Raw genomic sequence first — 13,615 nt, forward strand, 5'->3', positions numbered from 1 at the left:
GTTCCAGGTGTTTGACTGGCTGCAAGGTTGAGTCTCTGATTGCTGGGAGCACCCGCTGGCCAGCCCTGGTACTGCAGCTCATAAGGCAGGTGAGTCCCACTATTGCTGGCCAGTCCATTCCTGACATAAGGATTGGTTACATTCACCACCTGGATGAACAGACGGAATGAGGGTGAGGGAAAACAGGCTTTCTGAAGCATGCTATTCAGCACAGACTCTAACCTTTTGTACATCTAAAGACTCAGTGTCTGGTGGTGTCCTGATCACAGACTTCTAAGAGAGTAGAAGTGGGATGGTTCCTAAACCAGTCCTTCATGACCGCTCTTGTGGGGAACAGTCACAGTTGTTTTCTCAAGGCCAATCACTTCGCTTCCAGACAACCAGCATCTTTAGGGGTCTCCTAGCAGGAAAAACTCTTGCTGCACCCAATCTTCTATAAGTTCATTGGAAAGAGACAGTTCAACAAACAATCCTCCTAGGACCTCAGCCCAGGGGAACTGACCGGTGTGGCAGAGTGTGTGGTAAGCATCTAACACCTAACTGGCTCACTTTATCTGCCCCATGATCAAAGGGATATGCAGAACTGTTAAACATTCATAATACAGATGGGTAACCCTTTGAGCAAAGAAGATTTAATAATCCAAGCTTAGGCTCATTCACTATGGAGGAAAAATGTAGTCTGGATCCAGCCTAAATGCTGCCTGTATCTCATTTAATGTGTATAAATAGCCACAAGGAGAGAAGATCTCCTGCTGTGGGCATATTATCATTTTAAGTTTGCTTACATTATCCATTAGCAGGGGTGGACTGACCATTTGGAAACTCGGGCACTGCCCGAGGGCCCGGGTCAATAGGGGGCCCCATGAGATGCCCCTGGTACCTTTTTCATAGGCTTTTTTGAGTTTGGGCAAGGACACAGGGGCCCCATGATCCCCTATTGCCTGGGGGCCACATGAGTTGTCAGTCCACTCCTGTCCATTAGGGAAACCTGGAGATGGTTGGGTAAAATAGGCCAATGGCATTTCATGTTGTTTGGTACAGGCACCCCCTTCCCAACAAGAAGCTCACCTTCAAAGTAGGGTGAGCTACCCTTACCCCTTGGGAGCCACTAATATCCTGCCAGGATACAATGGGTTTCCTATATTTAATACCACAAGGAACAAAGTTCAGTAAGTGATCATTTTATCTGAATATATTTTTTAATCAATATACTGAATATCTTCTTACTGTGTTTATTTTTCTTTGTTCTAGCAATACATGAGGAGGTAAGAGACACCCCAGTTTTTGCTTCATTGCAAAAAATGTACTCAGACGATCAATATCAGTGCCTTATCTCTTGTTCAAATATTTTTTTATAAAAAAAGCAATGGATATAACATAAAGTTTACAAATATGTAGGAATCCAAAAAAGAAAGGGGCCACAGTACAGTATCAGTGGTACATCCCAAGAGGCAGTAGTGGGTAGAAACAGAGCCAAACAATATGAAGATATAACAATTGTACATTGTAACAGAACCGACCCCAGACTGCGTTTGAGTATTTCCGTTAGACTACCTCTTCCCCGTCCTAACACCTACAACAGACACCACAGCCGACCATACAAGACTAGACAACACCAGTGTTGAAGTAATCCAGAAGGTAGACTAGTTTATTTGAACACAGATACAAGATATATACACTCAGGGGACAATCCCCCCTCCCTGCATAATGACACAGGGCGGGGCAATCTACATTTAGTAACAAGAGACACAGCAACAGACAGTCCCATCAGGAGGGAGGGCTGCTGGAGACACCCCCCACCAAGCCAATACACATAAATACATACATCCCATAATAGTTTGCTCCCAAGCAAGACACACAATAGAACAATGGGATGCACCACATGGCATTAAACAATCTACAAACCCCACCCCACCTATACATGTCTACATGTCTATGGGGAGCTGAGACAGGGGTTTCCCCACCTCTCCAAAGTGAGCTGTGTTCCATGGGCCCCCCACCCAAAGTGACTCCCGTAACATACATATCAGAGCAATTAAAGTAAATCATATTAGTCCAACAGAGTCATGCGATTGGAACTGCAGAGGTAAGCAGCCCATGAAATGCAGAAAAGCAACCAGGATTGATGGTGCTGGAAGGCCTCAGAGGTTCGGAGTAGGAGTGGCTACAAGGCTGGGCTGTGATAAGCGATAAGGAAACACTTCAATAGTCCTGTCCTCAGGTGTACCTAAACACAAGTAGCTCTGTCTGTCACAGCAGCTAGATCTGAAAATTACTGGAGATTGGAAGAGCCCATGAGATGCATGATGCAAAGAGGAGAGGAGAGCAGATAGATACAGAAGACAGAGGGTTGAGAATTCAAGGGGGGGGGGGGCAAAGAAAGAAGGGAGATCCCATGGAAAGGGGCAATCAGGGAGACACAACATGAGTCTCGAATTTATGTGTTGGTAAATATATTAGAGAGATAATACGGTTTTGTCAAAGTTAGCCGGTAATTAATAAACCACCCATGGATTCCACATTTGTACACATACTTACTCACCCTATCTAGGAGAACCATCTCAATGTTGGCATATATCATAGCCCAGGTGATTCTATGCTTAGTTTTGAGAATACTAAGGCGGAGTGACATCCAGGCATTTTCAATGGTTTGCTTTGCTGCAGTGGTAACCTATAGTAAAAGTTTGAACTGGCACTGGGTCAATTCCAAAGGCTTCTTATTCAGTAAGGCTGTAGCCAGGTCGATGTTTACAGGGAAGTCAAACAAAGTGAAGAGGACATGAAAGATCTTGTCCTAAAAAGCACGGGCTATCATGCAGTCCCACCAAATATGATCTTGTGTGCCTGCTGTAAGGCATCCATGGAAGTAAGAGGAGGGGTAGATATGAAGGAATCTAGTGATTTTTTTTAGGGACCAGGTAAAAAAAGAACCTTGTACTTTGTTTTCATAGCTACTCTTAGCTATTTTGCAGGGATGATTTCATAGTGGACCATATTTCGTCCCAGTCTTGAGCTTCCAATTGAAGGCCCAAGTCTTGCTCCCAATTGGCAATGTAGAGAAGAGATGTGTGGGGTAGGGGGGTTAGTAGTTCAGTGTATAAGCTAGAGATAAGACCTCGAGCTTGGGAAGCACTTTGCATATGTGTTCAAAACTGGTCATGTTGGGAAGCAAGGAATCCGTTCATAAGAAGGTGGTAAGAAAGTGCTTAATTCAGAGATAACAGAAGAGTTCAGAGCCCAGAATTCCGAATGCCTCAGAGAACCAGGAATGGCATAAATGTGTCAGGGGTCATAAATTTATGGGCCTGGAAAAGGTCAGTGCAAGACCATAGATGAAGCAAAGAGGGAGAAATCCAGGCTGGGTAAACGGCTGGGCTGTACAGGAAGGACAGAAGAGGGTTATGAGGGAAATGTAGGCTATAATGAGATTTAAGGCTGTTCCAAAGAGTCATGTAATGGTGGATAACAGGAATTTCAAGCATCAGACAATCCCCAGGATGTAACTATAGCATCTTAGCAACTGATAGAGGGTCGCAATCCAGGCCGACTCCAGGCCAACCCAGATCAGGTCACATGTACTGCATGGTATTTAGAAAGTTGTGCCAGGTGCACCACTTAGTACTATTTAGGGAAATTTGGAACGCCTAGAGTGCCTTTGAGCTTTGTGGTCTATCTAGAAGTGAATTAAAGGCACATACCAACACCGGTGCTAAACCAGTAGCAAACCTTTTGTAATAGATGGCTATAAAGCCATCTGGACCGGGATGCTTGTTACATTTCAATGTCTTGATCATATTAGGGGTAGGGACCTTCATGTTCAAGATAGGTTTCTCTAGGTTTGCGCACTGGGATGCAGCAAGAGTTGGGAGGGTAATTTTAGAGAAGAGTGTGGTTGCTTGAGCTTCATTGAACTGTACCTTAGTGGAATAGGTCAGCAAGATGTTTGCTGAATACTTAGAGTACTTTCAGAGGATTGCTGGAGTAGGAGACTCTGGTGAGTTTTAGGTGAACAGGTTTATGGATATTGTCCTGTCTGCGTAAGGCCAGGGCAAGGACGGTGTCTAGTTTGTGGGCTTTCATACATACCCTATGCCTGGACCTACGCAGTGCCTTCTCCATGGAATTTTAACAAAAAATCCAACTCGAGTCTAGCCTTATCTAATTTTTGTCTATGAGTGGGTGTGGGATCAGCTTTGAAAGCTGCATGAGATTGGTTGAAAAGTGGCTTCCAGGCATTGATGAAAGAGGCACTTCTTCTTGAGGTGGGAAGTCTTGCTGATAAAGAAGTCCCCAATCACTAACTTGTGGGATTCCCATAAAGCAGGGGTGGGCAACTGTGGCCCTCCAGCTGTTGCTGAACTACAAGTCCCATTATGCCTCTGCCTTTGGGAGTCATTCTTGTAACTGTCAGTTTTGCAATGCCTCATGGGACTTGTAGTTCTACAACATCTGGAGGGCCACAGTTGCCCACCCCTGCCATAAAGGTAAGAGGGAAACATTGGTCATGGTATTATGTGTAAGGTAGTCCTTAAGAGCCATTTCGGGCCACATGAGACAATACCAGTACCTTATTTAGACACCAGGCTGGCCTAGGCACACCTACGAGGTGACACCTTTTTTAAAAGCTTTGCCTGTCTTGGCATTTTCTTTTATTAAAACAATACTACAATAGGGAGTTGAAGGAATGATGGGCTCAGCTTTATACTGTACATACTACGAAATTGACACTGTAAAGATGATCAAGCAAGAGAAAAGAGTTAGATTTATGTTTCCTAAACTCTAGTAAGTCTTTTGACTCCTCCAATCATCCCCCTACACAAACTCCCTCCTTACTCTCTGAATTTAGTCACACAAGTCCAGAAGATGGCAGAAAACACAAACAAATGAAAGAGAAACTTCCTGTAACTGGATACATTGATTTATTCCCTATTAAATGGTTAGTGTATATAAAGAGAAAATACATGCTTACTATTCCATGGAGTCCATTGGTGTCCTCCTTGCAGCCCAATGTTCTCTGTCATTGTTCTCCCATGCCACAATCTTGCCCCAACATCTCTTGCATATGTAGACACTCTGTGGATCCTGGGCAGGCCTATGGGAGCTGGCCGTGCCATATGATATGTCTGCTCATGCCTGGAATTACATGAAAGCCTGGTGCAAGCATAGACTTTCTTCATGGCTCTGCCAATTCCCATAGTCTGGCATAGGCCTGCTACTTTCTATGTGTGTGTGTGTGTGTGGATGTGGGGGGGGGGGGGGGGGGTCATGTAATTACATTGTTTTAAAGAAAAAGTCTTCAATTTGAAGGGGGAGGAGCCATATATGAGAAAGTCATATTTTTGGGTGAAGGTGCTTTAAGTAACAGTTATACACATTGAACCTGGATGCTGCCTCCTCTTATTCTGCCTCCATAGGCACCTGGCCAGGCTTACTATAATGGTATGCTGAAACATGGTTATTCTGAAAGTGGAACTTTACCCATAACAACTTAATAAAAAATAATGATCTTTACCAACATACATTCCACATCAATAATTCTGCTACCATAATGAGTGTGTGCTGTAAATTGCCTCCCGCATCGTTCCTGTCTCTTCTTGCTGGAGGCCGCCATTTTGCTGAAGCCCAGAGCCCCTAAGCAGTAGTAAATCTTAAAGCTTTCAGAAGATCAGCCTCTACATTTTAGGCACAGTGCCAAATAATAAAGATCAACTGAGCATGTGCAGAGCAGGGTGAGACAGTGTATTACTCGATGTTAAACAGTAAAGGGAAATTATTTTTATTGTTTTACATACAGTAACTATCCTTGCAAAAGGGGCCAGCCTGACGTCATTTAGCAGGACTTCATTCTCTGACTACATTTCCACGTGAAGTATTTTATTTACATTGTAATCTAACTTTAGGAGGTATCCAGAAACGTTTGGACTTTGCTGAAATAAGGTTAATTGTTTGTTTGCGTTTCTCAAATTGCAGACTCACATCCCCCTTCACAGTGATGGGCAGATTCCTGACAGTGGTGATGACGTAAGTGACATGTGTTTCCAGGCTTCTTTTGTTAAGAATGAAAACATTGGTGGGGGGGTGTAGGCGTGGTCTGATCCCGAGCGGCATGGGTGTGTAGAGGAGAAGCTCTGATTACCAGCCAAGGATTAGAACCTATAAACACACAAATCTATCTCTCAACCCCCCACCTCACCCCCTTGGTCTCAGCCCGAATCACACACCTACTGAGCGACATATCAGATTGGATGTCGCTCCACCTCCTTAAACTGAACCTCTCCAAAACCGAGTTTCTTGTCTTCCCCCCAGCCCGGACACCACCCCCCATTGATTTCTCCGTCACATCCAACAACGCCACCATCAAACCCGCCCTGCAGGCCAGAGTACTTGGTGTCATTCTGGACTCCAACTTATCCTTTCAAGCCCAAGTCCACTCTTTAACAAACTCGTGCAGACTCCACCTCCGCAACATCGCCAAAATCCGCACGTTCCTAACCCCAGAAACTACTAAACAGCTCATCCACTCCCTCATCATATCACGACTCGACTACTGCAACTCCCTCCTCACTGGCCTGCCTCGCCGCAGGCTATCCCCGCTTCAGTCCATCCTGAATACGGCTGCCAGACTCATTCACCTTTCCAACCGCTCTGTCTCCGCCACCCCCCTCTGCCAATCCCTCCACTGGCTTCCGATTGCGCAACGGATCAAATTCAAAATCCTAACACTGACGTACAAAGCCGTCCACCATACTGCCCCGAACTACATCACTGACCTAATATCCAAGAACCACCCAACACGCACACTCCGCTCCTCACAAGACCTCCTTCTCTCTAGTTCCCTGGTCTCCTCCTCCCATGCCTCCAGGACTTCTCCAGGGTGTCACCCATCCTCTGGAACTCCCTGCCCCAACCCATCAGATTATCACCTACTTTCCTCTCCTTTAGGCGCACCCTGAAAACCCATCTCTTCAGGGAAGCCTACCCCACCCCCTGCTAACTTGCCGACCTCCTCCACTCTTCCTACCACTCCATCCCCCACAGCTATCTCCTCCTGTGCCACCATCCCCTCCCTTCTAGATTGTAAGCTCGAAAGAGCAGGGCCCTCGATCCCCTCATGTTTTGCATTGTATTGGTATTGTTCTGTCACATGTTCTGTCCCCCTTTGTAATGTACAGAGCTGAGCCAACTATTGGCGCTTTATAAATACTGTATAATAATAATAATAATAATAAACACTGCAGTGGTTTCCTACCTCAATGGCGGCATACCTCCAGCACCGTCAGCTCATGTCCCATGAAAGGTGCCCACAAAAGCTGACTGCTTTTCTCTTTCAGCCATTGGAAAAGACCAGGCAAGGTGCACACACTGCACAGCAGGGGGGAGACAGCCTGCTCAAACTCAGTGCCGGGATACCAAACTGCGCCCCACCCCCCCACGGTTCATGTGCAAGATTAGAGGACCCTACACCCAGCAGTCACTCGCTTGTCAAACACACCGCCGCTGTCACTACTCCTATCTCTTGTAACAGAAGGAAGGCGCCCCCTCCCTACAGCAAACGTACATATTCACCAGCACACCGTGGATCTCCAATATGGTCCAAAGGTTTTTAATTGCAAAAAGATCACATCACAAAAGAAAGTGCAACATTTTGGAGCCACGCAGGACACCTTAGACAGCCATTCCATTTTTAGCGCAAAAAATAAAAAGTTCAAAGGCAATCAAATGCCACCAAAAGAAAGCTCTGTTTATGGGAAAAAAGGACAAAAGTTTAACCGCCCCCCACCTGCCATATAAGGTAATGATGGGTGCAGGGCTGTTCTCTCGTTCTGGGAGGACGTCATATGATGTCCTCCCAGTCTAACTGCGCATGCGCGGCTCCAGGGGCTGCACAGCGCAGCGATCGGTGGTGAGCTGTGCCCCTCGGACTTATCAATGGAAAGAGCCGAAGATGTCGGCTTGGTCATGTGATCTGCTGTGTCCAATCACAGCTGATCGCATGTAAGTAGGGAAATGCTGGTTATCTGCATTTCTCTCCTCACAAGCTGTCACGCTGACAGAGGAGAGGAGAGCCGGTAATTGGCATTCTTTAGAGGGGACATGTACACTGATCATCATTGTAGCCCCAGCAGCGCCACCTGTAAGTGTCCATCAATTTCAGCTGTCAGTGCTCATCCATGCCACCTGCCAGTGGCTATCAGTGCCAGTCAGTGCCACCTATCAATGCCAGTCAGTGCCACCTATCATTGCCCATCAGTGCTGCCTATCAGTGCTGCCAATCAATGTCACCTATCTGTGCCAGTCAGTGCCACCTATCAATGCCAGTCAGTGCCACCTATCAATGCCAGTCAGTGCCACCTATCAGTGCTGCCAATCAATGTCACCTATCTGTGCCAGTCAGTGCCACCTATCAGTGCCAGTCAGTGCCGCCTATCATTGCCCATCAGTGCTGCCTATCAGTGCTGCCAATCAATGTCACCTATCAGTGCCAGTCAAGCCACCTATCAATGCCAGTCAGTGCCACCTATCAGTGCTGCCAATCAATGTCACCTATCTGTGCCAGTCAGTGCCACCTATCAATGCCAGTCAGTGCCAGTCAGTGCTGCCTAGCAGTGCCACCTATCAGTGCCATATATGAGTGCTGGCTTTCAGTGCCCATCAGTGATGCCTGTCAATGCCCATCAGCGCCACCTACCAGTGCCTAATAATCAGTGCCCATCAGTGCCACCTATCAGTGCCCATCACTGCAGCCTCATTAGCACACATCAGTGAAGGAAAAAAATCACTTACTTACAAAATTTTATAACAAAAACTAAGAAAACTTTTTTTTTTCAAAATTTTCAGTGGTTTTTGGTTTGTTTAGCAAAAAATAAAAATCCCCGAGGTGATTAAATACCACCAAAATAAAGCTCTATCTGTCACAAAAAAATGATAAAAATTTCATATGAGTACAGTGTTGTATGACCGCGCAATTGTCATTCAAAGTGTGACAGCGCTGAAAGCTGAAAACTGGCCTGGGCAGGAAGGGGGTGAAAGTGGCCGGTAGGCAAGTGGTTAACTTGGGTGCAGCGTTGCATGATCGCGCAATTGTCAGTTAAAGTAATGCAGCACTGTAATGCAAAAAAATGTCCTGGTCAGGAAAGGGGGTAAATCCTCTGGTGGGCAAGGGGTTCAAATGCATCCGATGACATAGGTCAACACATTGCGCAGGTGTCCCCGCTTCTTCGGGGCCCACAAATCATTTACTTGAAAGTATACATACCTAAATCTGAAAGATCTCTAAAGCAAGTAAAGAAAAAGACAATAACAATGAAAATTACATATTTACCAAACAAATAATATACAGTACATGTATCAAAATAGAGACCCTGTCTGTATGATGTGAAGTAAAACAATGTTTTGTATAAATGATACATATTGTCAGACATACAATACAGCGATATATTGTGCAATGATCTTACCCCTAAATAATGGGGACAAAGTATCAGATGAAAAACATCATGAAATGCAGATGAGATATATTATTATTATTATTATTATTATTATACAGTATTTATAAAGTGCCGATAGTTGGCTCAGCGCTGTACATTACAAAGGGGGACAGAACATGTGACAGAACAATACCAATACAATGCAAAACATGAGGGGATTGAGGGCCCTGCTCTTTCGAGCTTACAATCTAGGAGGGAGGGGATGGTGGCACAGGAGGAGATAGCTGTGGGGGATGGAGTGGTGGGAGGAGTGGAGGAGATCGGCAATTAGCAGGGGGTGGGGTAGGCTTCCCTGAAGAGATGGGTTTTCAGGGTGCGCCTAAAGGAGAGGAGAGTAGGTGACAATCTGATGGGTTGGGGCAGGGAGTTCCAGAGGATGGGTGACACCCTGGAGAAGTCCTGGAGGCGGGCATGGGAGGAGGAGACCAGGAAACTAGAGAGAAGGAGGTCTTGTGAGGAGCGGAGTGTGCGTGTTGGGTGGTACTTGGATATTAGGTCAGTGATGTAGTTCGGGGCAGTATGGTGGACGGCTTTGTACGTCAGTGTTAGGATTTTGAATTTGATCCATTGCGCAATCGGAAGCCAGTGGAGGGATTGGCAGAGGGGGATGGAGGACACTGAGTGGAGGCCAGTGGAGGGATTGGCAGAGAGGGGTGGAGGACACTGAGTGGAGGCCAGTGGAGGGATTGGCACAGAGGGATAGAGGCCAGTGGAGGGATTGGCAGAAAGGGGTTGAGGACACTGAGTGGAGGCCAGTGGAGGGATTGGCAGAGAGAGGAGGAGGACACTGGAGGGATTGGTAGAGAGGGATGTAGGACACTAAATGGAAGCCAGTGGAGGGATTGGCAGAGAGGGGTGGAGGACACTGGAGGGATTGGTAGAGAGGGATGTAAATGGAAGCCAGTGGAGGGATTGGCAGAGAGGAGTGGAGGACACTGAATGGAGGCCAGTGGAGGGATTGGCAGAGGGGGATGGAGGACACGGAGTGGAGGCCAGTGGAGGGATTGGCAGAGGGGGATGGAGGACACTGAGTGGAGGCCAGTGGAGGGATTAGCAGAGGGGGATGGAGGACACTGAGTGGAGGCCAGTGGAGGGATTGGCAGAGGGGGGTGGAGGACACTGAGTGGAGGCCAGTAGAGGGATTGGCAGAGAGGGGTGGAGGACACTGAGTGGAGGCCAGTGGAGGGATTAGCAGAGGGGGGTGGAGGACACTGAGTGGAGGCCAGTAGAGGGATTGGCAGAGAGGGGTGGAGGACACTGAGTGGAGGCCAGTGGAGGGATTAGCAGAGGGGGGTGGTGGAGATGGAGTGGTTGGAAAGGTGAATGAGTCTGGCAGCCGTATTCAGGATGGACTGAAGCGGGGATAGCCAGCGGTGAGGCAGGCCAGTGATAAGGGAGTTGCAGTAGTCGAGTCATGAGATGATGAGGGAGTGGATGAGCTGTTTAGTGTTTTCTGGGGTTAGGAACATATATGTGTCACCTCCATGCGTCTTGTTGTTTGCCTCCTTTGAGGCATAGCCATTCATATTCATGTTTTATTTATGGGTCATACTATATCATTGTTATTCTTATATTGATTATGTCCCATAAAGTTCTTCGTATTTACCTCATTCATTTTTGTAGTTGCCCTACAGTCCTGTACCATTTCTTTTTGGGCGTTCTCCGCTTTCTTTGTCTTATTCATTAAATACGTTTTAATTAAATTAAAATTTATAAAAAAAAAATATTTTTTTTAGCAGAGCAATAAAAGACAGAAGACTCTCAGCCATGGGGTAAGTGGACAATTTGCACATAAAAAAAAAATAAATCCAAAGAATTGTGAAGAATAGCGAGGCCTGGTATACAAAGTAACATGTTGATAATGATGTAAATACCCCAAGACTGGGCAAAAATAACAAAAAACGAACATCTTGACAATGTTTACATTTAATTTAAAGCAAAAAAACAAAAAGATTACAAGGCACTCGGGGGGAGATTTACTAAAACCGGAGCACTCAGAATCTGGGGCAGCTGTGCACGGCAGCCAATCAGCTTCTAGCTTCAGCTTTTCCAATTAAGCTTTGGCAATAAAACCTGGAAACTGATTGGTTTCTAGGCACAGCTGCACCACATTTTGCAGTCTCCAGGTTTAGTAAATCACCCCCCTGTGTCAAAGATAAAACTGTAAGTCAAAGAAAAATCTGGGAAATATATATTTTTATCTTCCTACAATAGAGAAGAAAGTGAATATAAATCTGATTAGACGCATGTGGATGATCTACAACTAATATTTTTTTTTCTAAAAAAAATAGGCATCGGTTTCCTGGTGCAAAAATCTCAGTGACAAGGTAATCCAGAATCTGCTTCTTACAGATAACTCCATCTAGTTCAGAACATAAGAGTTTAGGACATGAAGGGAGGGCCGCCAACCGCCGGGAAATCTGGGGTTACACTACCGCTTGATTTTATCTATCTACACTATATTGCCAAAAGTATTGGTCAGCCGGCCTTTCCGCGCACATGAACTTTACTGGCATCCCAGTCTTAGTCCGTAGGGTTCAATATTGAGTTGGCCCCGCCCTTCCCACACATGACCTTTAATGGCCCCCCAGTCTTAGTCTGTAGGGTTCAATATTGAGTTGGCCCCGCCCTTTCCACACACATGACCTTTAATAGCCTCCCAGTCTTAGTCCGTAGGGTTCAATATTGAGTTGGCCCCGCCCTTTGCAGCTATAACAGCTTCAACTCTTCTGGGAAGGCCGTCCACAAGGTTTAGGAGGGTGTCTATGGGAAGGTTGGACCATTCTTCCAGAAGCACATTTGTCAGGTCAGGCACTGATGTCGGGGGTGGGGGCCTGGCTCGCAGTCTCCGCTCTAATTCATCCCAAAGGTGTTCTATGGGGTTGAGGTCAGGACTCTGTGCAGGACAGTCAAGTTCCTCCACCCCAAACTGGCTCCTCCATGTCTTTATGGACCTTGCTTTATGCACTGGTGGGCAGTCATGTTGGAACAGGAAGGGGCCATCCCCAAATTGATGTCTTAAGGGTTCCCTTCACTGGAACTAACGGGTCGAGCCCAACCCTGAAAAACGACCCAACACCATAACCCTCCCTTCACCAAACTTGCTTTTGCAAGTTTCTGTTGTTCCGAGTTGCTTCCACTTTGTTATAATCCCACTAACTGTTGAGCGTGGAATATTTAGTAGCCAGGAAATGTCACGGATGGACTTATTGCCCAGGTGGCCACCTATCACGGGACCACGCTTGGAGTCACTGAGCTCCTGAGAGCGACCCCTTCTTTCACCAATGTTTGTAGAAGCTGTCTGCATGCCTGGGGGCTTGATTGTATACACCTGTGTCCATGGAGGGGATTGGAACACCTGAATCACATGATATGGAGGGGATTGGAACACCTGAATCACATGATAGGGAGGGTGGGGACAATATAGCACATCAATCTATCTATCTATCTATCTATCTATCTATCTATCTATCTATCTATTATCTATCTATTATCTATCTATCTATCTATTATCTATCTATCTATTATCTATCTATCTATTATCTATCTATCTATCTATCTATCTATTATCTATCTATCTATCTATCTATCTATCTATTATCTATCTATCTATCTATCTATCTATTATCTATCTATTATCTATCTATCTATCTATTATCTATCTATCTATTATCTATCTATTATCTATCTATCTATTATCTATCTATCTATCTATCTATCTATTATCTATCTATCTATCTATCTATCTATCTATTATCTATCTATTATCTATCTATCTATTATCTATCTATCTATCTATCTATCTATCTATCTATCTATCTATCTATCTATCTATCTATCTATCTATCTATTATCTATCTATTATCTATCTATCTATTATCTATCTATCTATTATCTATCTATCTACCTATCTATCTATCTATCTATCTATCTATTATCTATTATCTATCTATCTATCTATCTATCTATCTATCTATTATCTATTATCTATTATCTATTATCTATCTATCTATCTATCTATTATCTATCTATCTATTATCTATCTATTATCTATCTATTATCTATCTATCTATCTATCTATCTATCTATCTATCTATCTATCTATCTATCTATTATCTATCTATCTATCT

The 13,615-nt window shown here is 45.1% G+C and overlaps 1 protein-coding gene across 1 annotated transcript in view; it reads left to right on the forward strand.

Annotated features, from left to right (window-relative positions):
* Window positions 1-11,927, forward strand: part of LOC149470696 (uncharacterized) — a 30,066-nt gene extending 18,139 nt beyond the window's left edge. The window contains exons 8-9 of the mRNA XM_089661536.1: window positions 1,252-1,265; window positions 11,838-11,927. Of these exons, the coding sequence (XP_089517662.1) occupies window positions 1,252-1,265; window positions 11,838-11,927 (104 nt within the window). The remainder of the gene's footprint in view (window positions 1-1,251; window positions 1,266-11,837) is intronic.
* Window positions 11,928-13,615: the final 1,688 nt, after the last annotated feature.

This window comes from Staurois parvus, unplaced genomic scaffold (genome assembly GCF_062004578.1).
Source record: "Staurois parvus isolate SC_StPar_1 unplaced genomic scaffold, SC_StPar_1.0 ptg000034l, whole genome shotgun sequence".
Classification (NCBI taxonomy): domain Eukaryota; kingdom Metazoa; phylum Chordata; class Amphibia; order Anura; family Ranidae; genus Staurois; species Staurois parvus.